At 43.1% G+C, this 23,787-nt stretch overlaps 1 protein-coding gene across 50 annotated transcripts in view; it reads left to right on the forward strand.

The window, feature by feature from the left end:
* LOC110506437 (tight junction protein 1) overlaps positions 1 to 23,787 on the forward strand; it is a 157,330-nt gene that overhangs the window by 60,189 nt on the left and 73,354 nt on the right. For 22 of the 50 annotated variants that reach the window (XM_036963736.2, XM_090222196.1, XM_090222204.1 and 19 more), the window contains exon 1: positions 4,463 to 4,921. The exons of the other annotated variants lie outside the window; for them this stretch is intronic. In XM_036963736.2, the coding sequence (XP_036819631.2) occupies positions 4,898 to 4,921 (24 nt within the window). In that variant the 5' untranslated portion in view covers positions 4,463 to 4,897. Of the gene's footprint in view, positions 1 to 4,462; positions 4,922 to 23,787 lie in introns of those variants that run through there. 50 annotated transcript variants of the gene reach the window in all.

Here is a 23,787-nt window from a genome sequence, read left to right on the forward strand (position 1 = left end):
TTACTAAAGGAACACCTTGCTGCTGGTTTGACTCCACTCCTCCAGGCCCTGACCTTCAGAGGGTTCTCATTAACAGTGGAAACAGAACACAGTACCCTTCTAGAGCCGTAACCAAGGCAAGCATTTCCAGAGTCAATAGAGCCAAGGGAAGATAAGACAAACTACCAATCAGATCTTAATTCAGCCCAGATTTTTTATTATTATTTTTTTTTATTTTACCTTTATTTAACCAGGCAAGTCAGTTAAGAACAAATTCTTATTTTCAATGACGGCCTGGGAACAGTGGGTTAACTGCCTGTTCAGGGGCAGAACGACAGATTTGTACCTTGTCAGCTCGAGGGTTTGAACTCGCAACCTTCCGGTTACTAGTCCAACGCTCTAACCACTAGGCTACCCTGTCGCCCCAACCATGAATGAAGATGAAGATGGACGGACAGTGAAACAGGACCCTGACTTCCTCCTCCCTATACTGACTCAACTAGCATGGTGTTATTAGAACAGGGGGATTACTTTCCCTCTCTTTTCCCTCTATTTTTTCCCGCTTTTCTTACTTTGTGAGTTTGGGGAAAGATATGCTCCTACATAATCATGAATGACATGTTGGCTTCATTCTAGATTATTACTTTGAATTTTTGTGTCTCCCAAGTAATAATCAACTATTCTCCCCTTTCCCCAAGAATATATAGTATAATATGTCTACAGATAACAGTAAGAAATAGGAGTAGCCTAAACCCCAAGTTTGATTATACTGTCCTCATTACCTGGCTGTATTTGAGAAAAGGATACACATTTGTGAAATTACATATCTGAGTGGGTTGACATGTAGGCTACTTTTTATGGAAGAACTTCAAGGGCAAAAATGTGGAAAGAAAACAATTGTCGACTTATCAAAGGCGGCTGTTGTTGGCAGGAACTGGCCTCTAGATCTTGACCTCTCCCTCAGATTGGTTGTTCTAAGGTGTTATAGCTTGGCCTGTGTTTATTGTTCTCCCTTTCACTCTCATCCACCTTTTCTAAAGCTGAGATCGAAGGGCTATACTACACCTACAACAATGGCTTTTCTAAAGCTGAGATAGAAGGGCTATACTACACCTACAACAATGGCTTTTCTAAAGCTGAGATCGAAGGGCTATACTACACCTACAACAATGGCTTTTCTATAGCTGAGATAGAAGGGCTATACTACACCTACAACAATGGCTTTTCTAAAGCTGAGATAGAAGGGCTATACTACACCTACAATCAATCAATCAATCAAATTTATTTTATATAGCCCTTCGTACATCAGCTGATATCTCAAAGTGCTGTACAGAAACCCAGCCTAAAACCCCAAACAGCAAGCAATGCAGGTGAAGAAGCACGGTGGCTAGGAAAAACTCCCTAGAAAGGCCAAAACCTAGGAAGAAACCTAGAGAGGAACCAGGCTATGTGGGGTGGCCAGTCCTCTTCTGGCTGTGCCGGGTGGAGATTATAACAAAACATGGTCAAGATGTTCAAATGTTCATAAATGACCAGCATGGTCGAATAATAATAAGGCAGAATAGTTGAAACTGGAGCAGCAGCACAGTCAGGTGGACTGGGGACAGCAAGGAGTCATCATGTCAGGTATTCCTGGGGCATGGTCCTAGGGCTCAGGTCCTCCGAGAGAGAGAAAGAAAGAGAGAATTAGAGAGAGCATATGTGGGATGGCCAGTCCTCTTCTGGCTGTGCCGGGTGGAGATTATAACAGAACATGGCCAAGATGTTCAAATGTTCATAAATGATCAGCATGGTCGAATAATAATAAGGCAGAACAGTTGAAACTGGAGCAGCAGCACAGCCAGGTGGACTGGGGACAGCAAGGAGTCATCATGTCAGGTAGTCCTGGGGCATGGTCCTAGGGCTCAGGTCCTCCGAGAGAGAGAAAGAGAGAAGGAGAGAATTAGAGAACGCACACTTAGATTCACACAGGACACCGAATAGGACAGGAGAAGTACTCCAGATATAACAAACTGACCCTAGCCCCCCGACACATAAACTACTGCAGCATAAATACAACAATGGCTTTTCTAAAGCTGAGATAGAAGGGCTATACTACACCTACAACAATGGCTTTTCTAAAGCTGAGATAGAAGGGCTATACTACACCTACAACAATGGCTTTTCTAAAGCTGAGATAGAAGGGCTATACTACACCTACAACAATGGCTTTTCTAAAGCTGAAAATGTCCTATGCCAGTGCTACACCTACAACAATGGTGTTGTAGGTCTATTTTCATGTATAATCCAGTTAGGACACAGTGCAGTTCAGGGTATGTGCTTCATGTTATTTCACTGCACGTTAAGAGTTTTCTGCTCTGGGGATGCTGGGGCAGGCGAGCATAACTCTGTGAAGCGTTCTCCTCACTAACGTGTGCCTGTTTTGTGTCTATGTGTTCCGGCCTATTCTGTGGCAAAGTGTTTTTCATTTGCCTGCTCTTCCATGAGAAGGCAGCACCTGAGCTCCAGAGCAGTTTTGTGCTTTTCTGCTCTGGGTACTGGAGGGGGGGGGGGGGGGGGGGCAGCCATGCAGGACAAAGCTGCCTTTGATCACGTTTTAGTGTCACAAATGCCCCTCTCTCTTCTCCATCAGGAGATACTGCAGGTCTGTATTTGTCTCTAAAGCAGGCAGCAGTACTATTCTCTCTGTTTCTTTGGGTTACAGCGTTTGGGGTAGATTGATTAAAATGTTCTAGCTCCAGCTTGTTTACTTTTAGAACAGCAAATTAGCCTGGTTATTTGAGAGAGATAGAATGCTGAACATTCTGATATCTTCCCTGGTGGATGCGGGACGAAGTTACCGTTACAGGAGGACAGAGCGGCTGGCATCTATACTAGTATGTGGTCATTCATTCATATTGCAGATATAACAAACGTGCTTTTTTCATTGTTCTTTTGATGTTTTACTTTTGTGTCCAACCTCATATTAGATAGATTAGATTGTTAGACACTGACAAATACAGTTAATATATAGTAATTTGAGAGTGCATTATTTAGTTGTAGGCTGAATGTTATATTTAAGCAATAAGGTCAAGGAGGTGTGGTATATGGCCAAAATACCATGGCTGAGAGCTGTTCGCACGATGCATCAAGTCCTGTCTGTCAAACTGCTTTATGTTTTTGCTTTGTTGGATTTGGTCTGGTGGCAAATTAACCCAAGACCATCCACACCTACAGGGCACCTCTGGCCTGCGCCAGCTGTACATGTAAGAAAAGTCAGAAGCAGTGTGTGAACGTGATTTCCTGGTTTGTCAAAATGGCTGCTTGGGATGGAAATAGAGAAGCTCTGTGCGCTCTGAGCAAAGTGGTTACTTAGATGAAAATGTTTTATTATTTTATTTATTTTATTTCACCTTTATTTAACCAGGTAGGCTAGTTGAGAACAAGTTCTCATTTTCAACTGCGACCTGGCCAAGATAAAGCAATGCAGTGCGACACAAACAACAACACAGAGTTACACATGGAATAAACAAACATACAGCCAATAATTCAATAGAAAAAGTCTATATACAGTGCATGTAGTCATCGTTGTTCTTGAAATGTTATGTCACAGGCTGAAGCTACTTCTGATTTCTTTACAAGTAAGATATTAACTGATTTATTTTACATTGAGAGATATATCCCTACAGTGTGTTGTTTACTTTGAAACAATGCAAGCTGAGCTCTGAGGTTCAGCGCATCCTGTGGGTTGATTCCGGAAAGCCATAGGAAGTATTCTGAATGACAGCTATGGCCCGCTTGGTTTCCTGTGTGGTTGGTTATCAACCACACAAAAACCTAACTTAAAGTCATGGACTGGATTTTCAGTTGATAGTTGACCTGAAACATTTTTCTTTGGTTTATGACTTTTACTTATGAAACTGTAGACTGTGTCCCAGACTTGTCTGCCATGCCACCAACTAGTGTGGTTGCAAAGTCACATAATAATATAAAATAGTGTTTCCAGACATATTACAAGTTATTAAGTCCTATTGCAAGATATTTTTGCAAGAATAGTTCTACGTTTTATGTCTCAAGGATTGTATAAATCAATGTATTTTCAATTTATCTGGATATGTTAGGTGACCCAGGTGTTTTAGGAGTTTACAAGTACTGTGCTTCATTATAGTAAATAAACACGGCAGGCCTGTCAGTCACCCAGTAAAAGTGAACGTTCAGCAGCATCACATCAGCGAAGTCCCCTCTCCTCTCTTCACAATTGTCCATGGTCCGCATAGTTCATTATCAAGAAAAATAGTGATATCCGTTTTTTTGTTGTTGCATTAAGAATAGTTTATACGGGTAAATTAATATATAACTAAAACGTATACGTTTGGCCTGAATGTCCGACATACATGCATAATCATAATATTTTGTTTAGAATAAGTATATTTAGTTCAATGGCAATGCCCAGGCTTCCATCCAGTACCATCACCCCTACAGAGGTGCAATGGACTCTTCCAGTCAGACATGTCACGATCGTTGGTTGGAGAGGAGAGAATCGAGCAGGGAGAGGCATACAAAGCCTGCCATTGCAGTTTTACTGCTTTGGATTTGCGGACGAAGTGTTATCTACATTTTCTTCAAACGTTTCAGTCAACATTCTTAAGAGAAAATACATTAAGGCAACGTATTTGAGTTGGTTATTTTAAACGGATTAATTGCAGATGTATAGACATGTAGGGTAAAGTTACGTTTAAGGCAAACTACGAAAGATAATGAACTTTGGACTTTTCACACACACATTTGGGTCATGTTTCTCGACGTCCTGAAAAAATAAAATATTATTGCCCGGCGTGGCGGCAGCTGGGAGAAATTCAGAAGAAGGAATTTTGTGCTTTGGTTGAAGTGATAATACTAACACTAACTTGCTACTTTGGGAGCGGAGCTAGCAAGTAAAATGTCTGCCAAAACAGCTTCTAAGGTAGGATACCCGACGGAACTACAGAAAAAAAGTTATGAAGTATATTTTATTTTGCGCCGAATGCATAATATTCTCTTCAAGGGAAACTGGGAAATACTATCAACATCAGATTGTTCGTCTAGTTTGTGTCTCTGTCAATGTTGTCAGGGGTCAATGAGATCGACATGATCGAACGTTATCCTCAACTTTATTTACGTTAGGTGAACGTCATTCATGCGACCAGGGAGGTATTGATGATGAAACATTCAGGATTTTATAATGTTTTGAAAATAAGCAAAACAGAACGGGTTCACTGAACAGATGACTCACTAAACTGACAACTTGTATGCATATTATTGTCGGAGGTGCCCCAATAAAACACCTGTGGACCATCTACATATGGGGACCACATACCATTTCTTCAATGCTGATGGTTAGTTACAATTTTCAGTTTGACTTAGCAGTGAAAACAGTTACTCTGGCAAACTTTATTTGAATGGACCATATCACAGTAATGCCTTGCAACACTGTAATGGTTGGTTTACCGACAATCAAAGCCGGGGTAAAATAATGTCCAGTGTTAATCAATTATTTCATAGTCTTGATACAATGACACGATTGAACCAATAGTGAACTACAACCCGTACTACAACCCGTAGTTTTATCTCGGCGTCATTCACCAGGCAATCATGTTTGTTTACTGGGCTTATGCAGATTTTCGTGTGAACCGGGTCAATTTAGACACATCTCAACTGTACATGCTATTGCTCCACACACACTGCGTAGGGTTCAGATTGACTAGACTGGGGCATAGCTTGTCAAATCCATGTGGATTCAAGTACGTTATGTATCAGTTCTAGTGGTTTGAGTTGTTTCAACCTTGTTTGACCAGGTGAAAGCTGGTAGCAACACATTTTGGGAGTGGTTGTAAATAGGTTTATCCACAAATTACAACAATACCAATGTTTTCTAGTATGTCAATCATTTCCTCTGTCACACAGTTGTCTGACAACCTAGGAATGTGTAATGTAGTTTCACACTAATGAAATTCAGGTTTGGTCTGTTTTTCCAGTTCAGGTGGAACCATCTCAGGTGATGTAATGCAGGGTTGTCCTATGTGGTGTGTCACACTACAACATACTTTAGATATTTAAACTGTCCATTGAAATAAAGTAAGTGCAAGTGACAACTGAAGTGTAACGTTCTGTTTGCTGGATGGTGTTTGGTCTGTCAAGAAGGCTATCATCTGTTTTAGAATGTGTTGCTACCAGCATGTGTTCACTAAGAAATAAGCCTTCTGGTTCATTTGGCCGTCACTCTCTGGCCCACTTGTTCAATCTGAATACATCACCTCTGCTTGAACTATTATGTTTTCATTATAGGATACCTTACTTTGAGTTAGGGGCTGTTGTTTGGGATCACTGCTTGATTAAGGAATAGCTTTTAGGCCACATTAAGCAGTGCATACCCCCCCCCCCCCCTAATTCACTTCACATAACTATTTAACTCCTATAGATGTTTGTAGTACAACACACCACACATGCAATATCTCTCTAGCTTTGAGTAATGCCAGCAATGTTGTGTGAAAAGTGTAACTTGAATGCCTATGGTTTTATCTGTCCTGTCACAGGCCCATGTGTACTACGACTTCGCCCAGAGGAATTTCACCACGCATATTCCAGTGGTCAGAGTCACATTGAGTAATGAAGGACACAGAGAATGATCTGAATTAATAGGCTGTTTCTAGACCAGTGTTGTGACACCTGGAACAGGCCATGATCACATCTGTAGTTGTGGTGACATAATCTCTGTCAAAGGTCAAGAATGCTGAAATCAAACCCTAATAACCAGAAAAGATGTAAGAATTCTGTTCATTATCCATGTCATGGTCACGTAATTGTAGTTTTTTCAGTGTCACATAATAATTGTTTACTTATTATTGTCCTCATCATAATGCATTTCCTGTCTTGGAGGAAGTGTGCAGCACAGCCTCATGTTTATCTGAGAAAGGGATTAGGGAGACCTCACTCAGCACAGTAGTAGTAGCAACAGCATTTCCATAGTAGTGTTTCTGCTGGAGCACGAAGTAGGAGTGGACGTGTTTGTTGCCAACATTTCAAAAGCTGTGTGAAACCCCATTAATCCAGCTCATGCAGCCTGCATGAAAATGAAGACATTAACTCTTCTTCCACACTACATTTTAATTCTGTCCTCATCCCTCCCTTGCCTTTCACTGTTTACACTCGCTGAATACAACACAACAAAATACAAATAATTTATTGTATCAGCTCGCTCTAAAAATAGGCCACATGCTTGTGTTTTCAGGGTGAAAGAAGAGTAGTGAAATTAGTGAAAGCAATGGGGTTGAAAGGCTTTGCAGTCTGTGCTCTTGTTCTCCCTCTCATGTATGACTGGAGAGGCTGTGGTAATTATGAGGACGAGTCCCTGTGGCCTTAGTGGACTCACTCAGAGCGGTACGTCTTCTGTTTTCCTTTGATGATGATTACACATCTCACATTTACATCAGCGATGGGGGGGGGGGCAATTAGGCTTCTCTGTGGCCTGGAGACGGGATGTTTTTGTTTTCCAGTATCACTGGTCGCTCTTTGTGGTCCTTTAAAAAAAACTATGGCTAGAGCGAGCTGCTGGACGTTTTCGTGCAGACAGGGCTAGTCTCTCTCGCTCTCTTTCTTTGTGCCATGAGAGGGCCTGCGGACAGAGCGTCTCAAGTGGCCCACATGAAGAGAGGAGCTAGGAGCCCTGGCCCCTTGTGCAGCTGAACTCTCAGTTGTGGTCAGACAAAGTGTTCTAAAATAACAAAGTGTTCTAAAATATAAGTTATCTAGACTCCACTTTTTTGTCACTAGTTTATCTAGTAGTGAAATACAATCATGTTATGCTTAAAGACATGCCACAGAACTTTGGTGACTAGGAAGTATATTTTAAACTTCCTGCTTTGGGCTGGATGTGTCAATGTGTAGTTCATACATGCAGAGTTACTGTATTACCACAATTAGAGCCACACAATCCCTAGTTAGACACAATCCCTAAGTGACTGTTTACTGGAAGCTGTGCAACGCCATTTTCCCCCAGGTGGGCCAGCCCCCTAGCATTTCAAGTTCTAGCCAATGAGCTTCAGTCCCTCGCCATTTGAATGACAGCTAGCAAGATGCACACACAGCAGAGCGAGAGAGAGTAGTGTCGTGTGCACATATGTGACACAGTTTTGCGGGACCACTTTTTGACTCGTGAGCTTTACGTTCAGAAATACTGGCTAAAAAGTAGACAAAAGTACCGGAGAATCTCTAACTCGACCCACACAGCTCTTCTGTCTTATGTAACGGTAGCCTAATTGTTTACACTAAGTCTCTCATAAATCATTCATAACATGCATTATAAACTACAGTTACTTATGGAGATATATTAAAACATGTAGTATGATAAATTAATGAAATATTTTACATACATTTGGTGTACAAACATGGTTTGTTTTGGATTGTGTTTGAATTAGAGTAGGTCGATAAGGACAAGAATCCATACCTGGACAAATTGCCTGAATTGATGTGATAACGATAAATAGAACGATAAGTTTATAACATGAATGTGCACCACAGTTGTTTTTCATTATCCTTAAAACTACTACTACTAGTTTGATGGTTGTAGCCATCAATTGTCTCATTAACGATCACCCACATAAGCAAACGTATTTTGTTTCCAACTTCACATTTCTATTGGGACGAGGTTTTACACATTTAGATGATGAAACATTGCAAAGCTTTAATGTGTAGCTGTTGTGTGCTTTTTATTTTAATGAATAGTGCTGGAATTCTGTAATCGCTGTGTTATTACCATGAGTGGACATTGCGATGCTAAGCCAGGGCTTTTCTCTCCGTCACATGAGGAGATCCTGTGTATTTTCTCCAGGGAGTGGCATTTCCCCTTCTTCCTCTCCCCAACCCCTTTTCTCTTCTGTTGAGTGCACTCACCCATGCTGGAGACTTCATTAAGATGTCCCAAACTGACACGGTCTGGGTCCAAGATAGATCCCGTCGTCCCAGGGGAGTTGACTGTTGCCCCTGGATGAGCAGCAGCTGAACACTTGTCACTGACCGCTGGGGCCTTCAGAGCATTCTTGGCAAGGGTGCTGTCCTTCAGCCTGTCCAATGCCATATTCTATTCCAGTTCCACATGGCTGTGTTGCATACAATCGTGAAATAAGCACTGTGGTGTTTCTCGGTCTTGGCTCATATGATAGCTAGCTAGAGCACCCAACCTCTGCTCAAAACCAAATGGGTCAAGAGGGGGACTGGAATGCAAAATGTCAAAAATGGCTGCTCAGAATGCACATATTTCTTGGGACAGATTTAATTAAAAAGCTCCTTAAATGGCCTGCTGTGATGTAGTTTCCCCCCCCCCCCCATTCTCTTTTGAAGTCCATAGATTTATACAGCACAGAAAAGGCTCTTGTTGGAAGTGTCTTCCCCCTTGTTATTTTGTCATGGGTTGCTGTTAAGGAAGAGAGGGCAACCTGCTGTTATGTTTTGGTAGCAATGATACTCGAAGTGCTGCACTTATCTTATCAGTGGGTATCGGTCCTATAGATACCTTTTGTTTGTGGAAGGAATGTGAAGACTGACGGGCACAGCAGAGGCAGTTAGTTATAGCAAGACGGAGAGAAAGAGCAACAACATGCTACAGGGAGGGGAGAGGGGGAGATGCACTGCCTGGCTATAATCTGAATCACATGCAACCTCTTAAAAAAGACCTCACCCATAATCACAGCATTAAATCCTAGAGATATGGGGGTGCCTTTTCCCTGTTTGAAATCCACCATTATTTTCTTCTCACCACTTTCTATCTGTGACCCCAGAGTAGTGGCTAGATAGAGAATTGATTTTGACGGCTTACTTGAGGGTTCTTACAGAATTCCTAATCTATGTAAGCCTAAATGTACCAAACACAGCTGTAGACTAGATTGATGGACATTCAATTTTCTCTAGATTCTAGGAGGAGTGATACCACAGTGTGTTGGGGAAGATGAACGACCCGACATGTTCTCTCATTGTCTCAGACAGGTAGACGACCCAGTCTGCCAGTATGCTGCTCCTGGTGTATGGTGTGTTATTACTGGTGTGTCTGTGTGTGAGTAAAGTGTCTGGATAATCACAGGGATCATGAATGGGGGAGGAGGGATGGTTGATTATTGTGGTACTGACTGGGAGTGTCGTGGTGTTTTCCCAGGCAGGGAAGCACACAGCAGGGAGAGCAGGTCTGTGTGTGTGTCACCCCTGGCCCTCCTGCTGAGTCAGTGGATTGATACTTATCTCCCCCAGTCACACTGGTGCCTGGTCCCTGGGTTTGGGTTCCAGGAAGGGGTGCCTGCTCTCTGCACCAACCAGCATCTCGGCAGAGTGTGCGTGTTTGGTTTGTAAAATGGGAGATTTGATGTCCCTGCCACTCCCAGGCCAGCCAAGCCACCCATCCTTGGCTTGTTGACAAGGTCAGGTCTCTGAGGATTTGTCCTCAGTCAGGAACCACCAGCAGCACAAGGCTGGTTGTTTCTGTGTGTGAATGACTGACTGACTGCAGCTCAGATCGTTGAAATAGATTCATCCTATGGCTTACCCTACATTTCTTTAGTCACTCGTTCGGGAAATGATCATGTTTTTGTTATGTAGGTCACCTACCTGCCAAAATGCTGGAGCCCTCTTCACAGTGCAAGCCCATCCTATTTTGCTTTAGTCATGAATTATTTTTGCCCCTAAATCTGGACAGAAGTTATGGACGATGACGTACAATATTTACATATGCATGTCATTACAATGGTCATACTTCAACCATGTTCTAGGCTGGCCATTCATACAGTTGATTGAATATTCACTACATTTAATGTCTGCTCTGTCCTGTGTGTGTTGTTTTATTAAAACATGCCTTGATACAGATCAGACTAAATCAGTCTCAGATGCAGCTGCACAGCACTTTCTTCTCCTCTCACTCTCTCCCCAGCACACTTTGGAGAGAGAGCGAGAGAGAGCGAGCGTGTGTGTGCTTCTTAAGTTAGTGTTCTTTTAGTTCATGTCTGTCCCGTTGAGCAACTCTGCCATGTTCACCTATTCCTCCCTCCTTCTCTCACCCTCCTTAAGACGTCAACATACTTCCCAGCTGGCATTTTGTGATGTTTTTTTTTCCTTTTTTTCTTGAGGCAAGCCGAAGTCGGTAGCTGAAGTCGCTATGCCCCTTCATCGGTGATTGGTCAACAGTAGGGATTCTTCAGTAAAGTCTTGGTTTTCATTCAATGAGAGACGACTCAATTTCGTGAAAATCTTTGAAATACTGCACTAAGATCTCCTCGGCAAAAATGCCGGCAAAAATGCCAAAATTAAGTGAGCTATCTTAGAATAATTACGACTATTTTCAGGAAGTGTATACCAGCAGTTACCATTCCCAGGCTGCTAGGTGGTTGCTACTTCATTAAAGTCCCCAGGACATTCACAGTATTAGGCAAGACTGCCTTCTCTTCTTGTGCACCAGAGGCATGTAATAGTCTACAGTCCATGCTTCATCTAGATATGTTAGTGCCACTGAAATGATTTAAAAATATAAAAATGTTACAGCCCTCTGTGAATGTTTTTTAGACTGGCTCATGTTATGTTTTAATTCTGTAATGTATTGATTGTTGATGTTGTCTTGGCCAGGTCTCCCTTGAAAAAGAGAGTATCGGTCTCAATGGGCTTTTCCTGGTTAAAAAAATAAAAAATACTGGCTACGCCATCTCAATATGGACAATACTATTGTTGCTTTTTTTCTCGTTTATCAAGTGAAGGTCTTTTTAAGGGAGTATGAGAGCACACTCTTTCGGATCTGGGCTAGGCGCCAGCCGAACTGGAGCAAGCTGCCGCCTCTACTCTTCCCACCTTCCCCTTATCCTCTCCCATCCACTGTTATTTTGTGTTTAAAGTCCGACTCAGTACACAGGAAAAATATCATTACTCCAGCCCCGGGAGCAACTTGGTTTACTTTGGTAAATTGCATAATTAACACAGCAAAACCTAAGCCTGCTATTTTCTACTGTTCAACTCTGCCCTCTGAGTTTTACTCCACTGGAAATCCCTTTCAAATGTTATATAGTCACCATTTGTGAAATTGTAGAATTCACCTTTTAATTAAGTGTATGAGTTGTAATTTCTCAGAAAAGCATTTGAGGTAATGTCTGTTTTCCAGTAATACAATTACAGTTCCTCAGGAGAAAGAATGTAATCTTTGCTGTCTTTTTGTATGCTCCAGTGTCCTGTTTATACAAACTACAAATTTAAATGGTCTATAATGACCGATTTTATACGTGCAGTCAGGATAAGCATTCAAACAAGGCCTTCCTGCCACTGTTTACACACACACACACACTCAAAACAACTCTGTTGTCTGTCTTTGACAAATGGCTATGGCAGACAATGTTTTCTCACAATGCACACAACTCCTGTTGAGTTCTGATGGTGTACTTGACTGAGGCAATAGTGTGCACACTGTGTCCACACCCTTGTCACATGTCTCTTATTTACCCCTTTTAAGGTGGAACCTGAGAATGTTGTCCTCTATCACATCTCTCTCTCAGGATCCCAGCCCTTTGAGTCAACATATAGCCCCCTCCCCCTGTCCCCTGTAACTTCTATGTTGTAATTAGTTCATGTATAATGAGATACTGGGTCTATGCCTAGATTGAGGCTGAGTTTATCTAGAGTTTAATCAATCAATCAAATGTATTTATAAAACCCTTTTTACATAAGCTAATACATACCCCAAAGAACAAGCAATGCCGATGTAGAGGCACAGTGGCAGGAACCTAGGAAGAAACCTAGAGAAGAACCAAAGCTCTTGCTAGATGTTGGTGTTATTAATTATGATTTGTTGTTATTATTATTATTATTATTATTATTATTATTATTATTATGCATGTACTACTCATTAAAGAATGCATGTTTTTTTCCCTGAGATTATAATTTTGTCTCCTCTGAAATGCAGGGTGGGAAAGGAACATGGCTGCCCGGCCCATAACAGTAACCAACTCATTAATTCAGTAAATGTAGGCCTCAGCCTGGCCCACAACATGGCCATTATAACTGAGAGGCTCTGAAAGCTTGGGAATTTCTCTGAGTGGACTTGGCTTCTGGTTTTAGTGGGGCTGGGCCATGTGACCCTGCTGTGCGTGTGTGTATATGGAGGCCCAGCCCTGCTGGGGTAGTGGGTATGGCTTCCGCATGCTCCGGCTCAGCTGGCTCCTAGCTGAAATCGGCTAGGCGAACCGAACGAGTGTGCTCGCATACCTTCGACCATCGCTTGAAAACGAGAAATGCGGAAATAGCATTGTTTTTCCATCTTGAGACGCTGTAGCCAGTATACACTTCATCAAAATAGTCCAAATGAATCGAAACTCAAGAAATATTAGTCGTACAATTTTTACATCTAACTAGGATGTTAGGTACAGTATTTCTCAAGTGAAAAAATGTGCATGGAAAATTAGTTGTCTCATTGATTGACAACAAACATTTAATTTTAGAATCCCTACTGACCAATCACCGATGAAGGAGCGTAAACTTCGGCTTCCGAACTTTGACTTGCCTCGATTGTTTTTTTTTGTGTATGCACGAACAGCCAAAGAAACCCTTGCCGAAGGCCAAAACAAACGAACACCACAAAATGGCGTCATAATATATGCACAAACTGTTTTAGATGGGAAGCTGCTCTGTTGTCCTCTACTGTAGGGACAGGCACCATCGCTCTCTGGAGGCCAACATGGTCAGCCTCAAGGACCCCCTGCTGAATACACCCTTTGTTTTACCACATCAGCAGTGTGTGTGCGTGTTTTTGTTTTTCAAATCCCAGCTCAAGAATGGTGACATAGGAACGTTTTGTCAGGGGCCGTGTTTGGTTTTAGTTCCATAGGACGACACTAGCAAACACACCCCCATCCCCAGTCACCGTTAATTAACCTCCCTTCGTTAGGCCCTGCCTTATGTTGCTCATTCTGAAAGGCCCATTCACTAGCAGGAGATGTTCCTCCTCCTATGGCAGAGTTGTTAGGGGCTTGCCAATTACTGCACCTCTGATTTGTGTTTGACTGGAAACAATGGCTTGTTGAATTTTTCTGTTTTTCACAACCTACCCAAGCCTGTTCTTTCAAAAGTTTCTATTAGTGTCCTGTGACAAGTAAACTAATGCAGTAATCTTCCTGAGTGTTACAATCTCTCGCTCTGCATGTTCTCATACTGAGCTCAGTATTTCCAGTGTTATCAAAAAGAGAAAAGGCGAGAGAGAAGCAAGGGAAAGAGATAAAAGGAGGGAGAGCGCGAGAGAGTTGGAGAGCTTTTTATCAGCACATTCCTGACCTGTGTTAAGTTTGTGTGTGTGTGTGTGGGGGGGGGGATTTACAGACTCCTGTTGGCTGGCAAGGCCAGATTCCCTGCTGCCTGCATGGGCCTGGTTATCGTCCCTGACCTCATTGCAGTCTAATGGGTCAGACTCAACGTCAGGATTGTCAAACGTTTGCCTGCCGATAGTACGTAGCACATCAGAACAGAGTGTTGGCAGACCTATAAGTCTTCAGCCACGTCGTCAAATTCTCCAAACCAGAATGTGGCCGTAGCGTTGTTTGGCCATGCATTTCCAAGTGTGTTGCTTTATGGTCTAGTCAATGTTAGTAACATTAGCACATCTAGCTAGTTGGCTATTGTTCTACAAAGCCCTTGTTGATACTAGCAAGATGGTTACAGCTAGATAACTGGCTAGCAAGATGTGAAAGAAAATATTTAATCAACTCTCCATAATCTCACACAGCCCATAGATATATGTTTAGCTAGCTGGCTAATGTTCACTAGCTAACTAGCTGTTGTGCTAGCTAGGTAAAGTAAAGACACTACATTGACTCTTGATGGCCAGCTACAGGCTGCTTCATGGAAACTAATCCATTGTGATTTAAGTATGTTACTAGCTACAGTGGCCAGATAGCTAGCTTGGTAAAGCATTTAATGTTGTGTGCATTGTGCTGCACTTACCACTCAGAGCATTGCTCAGTTAGCAAGCTAACGTTAGCTAGCTAGCTAACTAATAACCTAGTGCACATTATCAAACTTAACAACAACAAAAAACTTAAACTTCAGACTAGATGTAAAAGCTGTAGACAAAGAAAAGCTTTGTTTTAGTGAGAACAATTCTGATGAAATACCGTTATAGAAGTTAAAGTAAAAACCCAAACTGGTCTGTGTGTCAATACCGGAGTGTATATAGTAAAATACTGTATACCGTCCAGCCCTACCAGTTCATTAGATACCTTTTTGACAGTGATTACAGGTGAAGTGCAGGATGTGTATAAGGAAGTGGTTCAGTGCAGCTTTGAAACTTAGGCTCTGATAGTGCTGCTGAACAGCACAGAGGGTGTGGAAATGTTTGTGTTCCAACAGAAGTTCATCATGCTCCATCCCTACTGCTGATGGCTGAGAGAGAGGACAGTTAGGATCTGGTTGAGTGGGGATGACTTTGCCGGTGGGCTAGCTGGGAATGATATGCTAGGCCTACTGTATCTCTCTGGGTCACTGGGTAGCACTGCTGCAAATCAGCGCTGTGAAAGTCTCTTAGATGAAATAATCCTCATTTGTGACTGGTTACAGGATCGGGGACGTTTGATTCTAGTTTCTACATCACAGTAGGGCCGTTTTTAAATATATCAATATTTAAAAAAAACATTTCTTCTTCAGAAATGCCTTCTTAAACATGTGAACTTTAATGTGCCTTAAATACGAACTTGTATGGGATCCGTAAATATGAATAAAACATTTGAATTATGAGCCAAGTTTAGCCAATTAGAAATCACTAAGCTACAGTGGGGCAAAAAAGTATTTAGTCAGCCACCAATTGTGCAAGTTCTCCCACTTAAAAAGATGAGAGGCCTGTAGTTTTCATCATAGGTACACTTCAACTATGACAGACGAAATGAGGAAAAATCACATTGTAGGATTTTTAATTTATTTATTTGCATGGTGGAAAATAAGTATTTGGTCACCTACAAACAAGCAAGATTTCTGGCTCTCACAGACCTGTAACTTCTTATTTAAGAGGCTCCTCTGTCCTCCACTCGTTACCTGTATTAATGGCACCTGTTTGAACGTGTTATAAGTATAAAAGACACCTGTCCACAACCTCCAACAGTCACACTCCAAACTCCACTATGGCCAAGACCAAAGAGCTGTCAAAGGACACCAGAAACAAAATTGTAGACCTGCACCAGGCTGGGAAGACTGAATCTGCAATAGGTAAGCGGCTTGGTTTGAAGAAATCAACTGTGGGAGCAATTATTAGGAAATGGAAGACATACAAGACCACTGATAATCTCCCTCGATCTGGGGCTCCATGCAAGATCTCACCCCAGTAGGGTCAAAATTATCACCAGAACGGTGAGCAAAAATCCCAGAACCACACGGGGGGACCTAGTGAATGACCTGCAGAGAGCTGGGACCAAAGTAACAAACCTACCATCAGTAACACACTACGCCGCCAGGGACTCAAATCCTGCAGTGCCAGTCGTGTCCCCCTGCTTAAGCCAGTACATGTCCAGGCCCGTCTGAAGTTTGCTAGAGAGCATTTGGATGATCCAGAAGAAGATTGGGAGAATGTCATATGGTCAGATGAAACCAAAATATAACTTTTTAGTAAAAACTCAACTCGTCGTGTTTGTAGGACAAAGAAAGCTGAGTTGCATCCAAAGAACACCATACCTACTGTGAAGCATGGGGGTGGAAACATCATGCTTTGGGGCTGTTTTTCTGCAAAGGGACCAGGACGACTGATCCGTGTAAAGGAAAGAATGAATGGGGCCATGTATCGTGAGATTTTGAGGGAAAACCTCCTTCCATCAGCAAGGGCATTGAAGATGAAACGTGGCTGGGTCTTTCAGCATGACAATGATCCCAAACACACCGCCCGGGCAACGGAGTGGCTTCGTAAGAAGCATTTCAAGGTCCCGGGCGTGGCCTAGCCAGTCTCCAGATCTCAACCCCATATAAAATCTTTGGAGGGAGGTGAAAATCCGTGTTGCCCAGCAACAGCCCCAAATCATCACTGCTCTAGAGGAGATCTGCATGGAGGAATGGGCCAAAATACCAGCAACAGTGTGTGAAAACCTTGTGAAGACTTACAGAAAACGTTTGACCTCTGTCATTGCCAACAAAGGGTATATAACAAAGTATTGAGATAAACTTTTGTTATTGTTATCACCATAATTTGCAAATAAATAAATAAAAAATCCTACAATGTGATTATCTGGATTTTTTTTCTTCTAATTTTGTCTGTCATAGTTGAAGTGTACCTACGATGAAAATTACAGGCCTCTCATCTTTTTAAGTGGGAGAACTTGCACAATTGGTGGCTGACTAAATACTTGTTTGCCCCACTGTATATAGGGAGAAAGACAGGATCCTTTCTCTGAATACTGAATCTGAATACTTGTGGAAATGTGATATTTCAGTTTTTTGTTTGTAATAAACTTGAATTTTTTAAAATAAAAAACTGTTTTTGCTTTGTCATTATGGGGTATTGTGTGAAGATTGATGAAAAAATAAATGCAATCCATTTTTAGAATAAGGCTGTAACCTAACAATGTGGTAAAAGTCAAGGTGTCTGAATACTTTCCAAATGCACTGTATAGATCATCTTTGCTAACCCAGATGTTATGGAAAGATATAGCTATGAACAACTGCAAAAGTGTTGCTACAGCTCTCAAAAACATTGCTGCACTGAATTTAACTGGTGCTATCTACAGATCTCAGTTGGGAGAAGATTTAAGTAGAGAAGACTTTCTAGAGGACAATGCCATGCTGATGTGATCATTTGCATGTGAATTCTTAAAGAGATGGGTGGGGCCAAGGCTTAAGAGAGGGTGAGCGATGCTGAATGGGCACAAACAAAGGAGCTCTCTAGCGAGAGTGGAAATCTTAGCAACATCTTTCAATGGCATTTTCTCCTACTTGTCTCATAAGTTTATCAACTTTCAAAGCAGCATAACTTTCTCATATTTCACAAAATTTGACTTAAGCTCATGTAGCGAGATTGGTCACATTTCATAGGACAGACAGGGGAGGGATGGATGGGGAGGGTTTAGTGGACAGGGCAGGCGACCTTTTGGAGTAGCACTTCACATTATACATGTGTAATACCATTATAGTTACAGCATTCAGAAATAACCATTCTTCACACCTTAGAGCAGTGAGAAGTTGATGTCAGTGCTATAATTAAGAAATAAGTCTCGAGGGGGTCTGGTATATGGCCAATATGCCACAGATAAGAGCTGTTCTTATGCACGACACAACACAGAGTGCCTGGATACAGCCCTTGGCCGTGGTGTATTGGCCTCTGTATTGGCAGTAAAAATAAATGTTTTGTCATACCTGTGGTATACCACTGCTTTCAGACAATCAGCATTCAGGGCTCGAACCACCGAGTTCATAATATATAATAAGCTCTACTGTCGCTGAAGTTCTCTGACCGGGCAGAGGGTAGAGGACAGGACGGTCATCAGACTGTCATCCTCTGGAAGTTACAGGGGTTAAGCCAGGCAGGATTGGCTCTGTACTGCAGTCGCCTGATATAGGAGCAGAAATATCATGTTTTCTTTCTAATACTTCAGCTGGCCTGGTATTTGAAAGAAACCTGTTCCCATTTCCTGCTGCTGGTGACCAGGTACACCAGGCAGGTCACCCAGAGCTGCCACTCACCAGCCCAGATGTGAGAGTATAGGGTCAGTAAACAACAGAAGGGTCAGAGCCTACAGAGCCTGAGGAAAGACTTCAGTTAGTAAATCCTCCTTAATATTAAAGACAGCAGTACACAGCCAGCACGAGCCATCCACAAACAGTGTTGTGTCCCACAGGCCATGCTCCCAGCTCCTGGGACTGACATCACACTATGAGCAGCAAGTGAAGGTCACCATGGAGCCTCATTCAGGAGCTATTCACGTGGGGTTTGTGTCGTTGCCGACTAGTCGTTTTCAGCTCATCTATCCTGCCTTTGTGAGACAGACAGCATGGACCTTTGAGAGAGAGCGAGAGGAACATGGCAGAGATTTACTTTTTAATCCCGAATGTCATGGATTATAGGTTTTGTATTTTATTCTGACTATTACCATCAGATATTAGTGTGTCCGTCATGTTTGTAAAGCAGAAATCCCCATGAGAGCTTGATGATGAGTGTGACAGGGTGAGTTCTCAGGGTATGAGCTGAGTGAGTCAGTGCTAGTTGAAATTAATTGACTCCAGCATGTTTTAGTGTGTCAGCACATTCAGCAGCGAGGCAGCACTGTATCATCAGCCTGCTGGCTGTCCCCTCTCATCACAGCTTGGTGGGACTCGGTCTGCTGGGACTTCTTTCATTACTGGGTAGAGGTGCGTTTAGCTACTGTCGTTACTGCCACACTCGAAAGGCATGTTTTCTGTGTTTACCTTGCGCATGTGTTTGCATATATAGTGTTGTACGTATATGTTCATTTGAGAAACAGATGTGAATCCAGAGGGCTGCGATTGCATGAGAGTGTGTTTGGTAATGTGTGCATGCCTCTCAGCCAGACCATGTGATTCTCTGTGTGTGTCACAGGGCAGAGGATGCAGCTGCATTCTGGGCCCTCCTTCCTCTGGGATCCAGCTAGAGGACTGATAAGGTTGCCATGGTTACACTCACCCACGGTGACATCACGAGGAAAAGCTGGCTGCTGGTACATGCCGCTGCTGTGGGTGTTGCCCACGTCTGATTGGCCGACGCTTGCCTTTGCTATACTCTAAAATACGAAAGCTCGTGTGATGGGTTTGCAGGGCCTCTCTCTCCCTCTTTCTCTCCTCCGTACAGAGCAGGCATGCAGGCTATTAATAGACGGATTGTGAAAAAAAACGCTTGACCGGCCAATATTGTCTGAGCGGTTGAGTTGGCAGCTCATTTTTAATTTGACTAGTTATAAAATGTTAAATGTGATTTAAGAGAGCAAGATAAAAGTAATAATAATTTGGGCTACATTGCTGTTGAGTACATCAGAGCATAGATGATCCAGACCAATGTAAAAGGGAAGCGTTCTCTTATCTATCCCAGTATTCATCAGGCTTATGAAATGAGGGGGGTTTTACCTTACGTAGTACACACATTCCAAATATTATGAGGAGGAGCTTAGGGAGGGTTATGTCATAGGAAAGCCTGTGGTGTCATGTCATCCCCTCGGTACAGCTCTCTCTGCTCTGGAGCCTGTCTGTGGTTGGCTGATAGCAGCCAGGTGTTTGTGGAATCTGTCACATCTCCTGAGTGGAGCAGTAATGTATAGCCCATTTACAGAACACCAGCCATCCAGAGGGCTGCACACAACCCAAGGCACCAGGCACTCCTCCTCCTCGTAAGGTACTACACAGTAATGTGGATTGTTTTTACTCTATATTAGTTCTCTCTATACCTCACCAGCTATGTAAATCCTTTTATATAAGGCTATGTGGCTAAACGCGTCAACATGCATCAGTTTGGCTGGCGGCTGTCACGTTCGTCATAAGGAGTAGACCAAGATGCAGTGTGGTATGTTTCCATCCTTTTATTATGGAATAGAAAACTTCAAAGAACAAAACGAACAAACTAAACGTGAAGCTATAATAATGCTCACAGGCAACTAAACATAGACAAGATCCCACAAAGCACAATGGGGAAAATGGCTACCTAAATATGATCCCCAATCAGAGACCACGATAAACAGCTGCCTCTGATTGGGAACCATACTAGGCCAACATAGAAATATAATTCACCTAGATAACCCATCCTTAAATCACACTTAAATCACAAAAACCTGACTCAATAGGGGAGGGTCCGAGTGGGCATCTACCGTCGGGGGCGGCTCCGGTGCGGGGTGAAGTACCCACTCCGCTCGTGGACACGTCATCGGAGGAACCGGACCGTGGCTCGTCGCCGGATGCTCCGGACCGTGGATCGTCGCTGGGGGCTCCGGACCGTGGATCGTCGCCGGGGGCTCCGGACCGTGAATCGTCGCCGGGGGTTCCGGACCGTGAATTGTCGCAGGAGGCTCCGGACCGTGAATTGTTGCCGAAGGCTCCGGACCGTGGATCGTCGCCGGGGACTCCGGACGGTGGTTCGTCGCCGGGGACTCCGGACCGCAGACCGTCGCTGGAGGCTCTGGACCCGGGACCTGTCGCCGGGAGCTCTGGACTGTGGAGGCGCACTGAAGGCCTGATGCTTGGGACCGGTACAGGTGGCACCGGGCTGATGACACGCACCTCAGGGAGAGTGCGGGGAGGAGGCACAGGACGGACTGGGCTGTGAAGGCGCATTGGAGACACAGTACGTATGGCCGGCTCAGGATATACTGGGCCGAGGAGGCGTACTGGAGACCAGGAGCGCTGAGCCGGCACAACCCGTCCTGGCTGGATGCTCACTTTTGCACGGCAAGTGCGAGGAGCTGGCACAGAATGCACCGGGCTGTGGATGCGCACTGGAGACACATTGCATATCGCCGTAAAACATGGTGCCTGATCGGTCCCACGCTCCTCACAGCGACTGTCTTTGCTCCAGACACCAAAACATCCACTCTACCTCATCACTCCCCTCAACTATCTCACAATACTCCTCGCTCAGTCTATTCCAATATTCTTCTTCGCTCTCAGACTCGCCACTCCGCTTTGCGGACCAACCCCTGCCTCTCGGGCTTCCGTCGTGGTCGTGAACTTCGGAGTCGCCGTTGATCCTCCTGCGTCTGCTTCCATGGAAGGCTTTCGTCTCCTGCCATTATTTCCTCCCAAGTCCAGGATGTCTTCTCCTCCTGGCCACACTGCTTGGTCCGTTTGTGGTGGGATCTTCTGTCACGTTCGTCATAAGGAGTAGACCAAGATGCAGTGTGGTATGTTTCCATCCTTTATTATGGAATAGAAAACTTCAAAGAACAAACCTACAAAATGAACAAACGAAACGTGAAGCTATAATAATGTTCACAGGCAACTAAACACAGGCAAGATCCCACAAAGCACAATGGGAAAATGGCTACCTAAATATGATCACCAATCAGAGACAACAATAAACAGCTGCCTCTGATTGGGAACCATTCTAGGCCAACATAAATATAATTAAACTAGATTACCCACCCTTAAATCACACCCCGACCTAACCAACATAGAGAATAAAAGCTCTCTATGGTCAGGATGTGACAGCGGCGAACAAGTGTGCCCACATACTCAAAAGACATTCGCTTGAAAGAACGAGAAAAAAAAGCGTCCGTAGCCAGTATACACTTGAGGTCAATCGATTAATCGGAATGGCCGATTAATTAGGGCCAATTTCAAGTTTTATTAACAATTGGTAATTGCCATTTTTGGACACTGATTGTGGGTGTTTTTTGAGAAAAAAAAGTCAGTTAAGAACACATTCTTATTTTCCATGACGGCCTAGGAACGGTGGGTTAACCTTTCTAGGGCAGGCGTTCCGCTAGCAGAACCCCTCGACAACATTCCGCTGAAAAGGCAGCGTGCGAAATTCAAAAATATTTTTTTGAAATATGTAACTTTCACACATTAACAAGTCCAGTACAGCAAATGAAAGAAACTTCTTGTTAATCTTCCCATCGTGTCCAAATTCAAAAAGGCTTTACAGCGAAAGCACAACATATGATTATGTTAGGTCATAGCCAAGTCAAAAAAACACACAGCCATTTTTCCAGCCAAAGATAGGAGTCACAAAAAGTAGAAATATAGATAAAATTAATCACTATCCTTTGATCTTCATCAGATTACACTCATAGGACATCATGTTACACAATACATGTATGTTTTGTTCGATAATGTGCATATTTATATCCAAAAATACATGGATTTTACATTGGAGTTTACATTGGCGCGTTACGTGCAGTAATGTTTTGATTCCAAAACATCCGGTGATTCTACAGAAATACTGCAAATATTGATAAAAGTGTTATTCACAGAATTAAAGATAAACTTCTTCTTAATGCAACCGCTGTGTCAGATTTCAAAGCATAATCTAAGAATGGCGCTCAGAGCCCAATCCAGCCAAATAAATATCCGCCATGTTGGAGTCAACAGAAGTTAGAAATAACACTATAAATATTCACTTACCTTTGACGATCTTCATCCGAAGGCACTCCCAGGAATCCCAGTTCGACAGTAAATGACTAATTTGTTCCATAAAGTTCCATGAAGTCCATCGTTTATGTCCAAATAGCCAATTGTTAGCGTGTTCAGCCCAGTAATCCATCTTCATGAGGCGCGAGCACTTCGCCCATACGACAACTCGAAAAGTTCCATTACAGGTCGAAGAAACAAGTCAAACGATGTATGGAATCAATCTTTAGGATGTTTTTTTAACACAAATCATCAAGATTCCAACCTGAGAATTTCATTGTCTGAAGAAAAGCACTGGCACGAGAGCTAACTCTGTCAGGAGCGCGTGTCACGAGTCTGAGACACTCTGCCAGACCCATGACTCATTCAGCTCCCATTCCCCCCTCCTTTATAGCAGAAGCCTGAAACACGTTTCTAAAGACGTTTGACATCTAGTGAAAGCCGTAGGAAGTGCAGCTTGACTCCATAGACACTGTATTCGGTAGGCCAAGATTTGAAAAACTACAAACCTCAGATTTCCCACTTCCTGGTTGGATTTTTCTCAGGTTTTCTGTTATACTCACAGACATCATCCGAACAGTTTTAGAAACGTCAGAGTATTTCCTATCCAATACTACTAATAATATGCATATATTAGCATCTGGGACTTTTGATGTTTAGAGCAATGGATAACGATGCTTCGAGGGTTTTTGATGTGTTCTTTGTTCGAGCCCAGGTAGTGGCGAGGAGAGGGACGGAAGC

This window comes from Oncorhynchus mykiss, chromosome 26 (assembly GCF_057628025.1).
Source record: "Oncorhynchus mykiss isolate SJ-2025 chromosome 26, ASM5762802v1, whole genome shotgun sequence".
NCBI classification, from domain to species: Eukaryota; Metazoa; Chordata; class Actinopteri; order Salmoniformes; family Salmonidae; genus Oncorhynchus; species Oncorhynchus mykiss.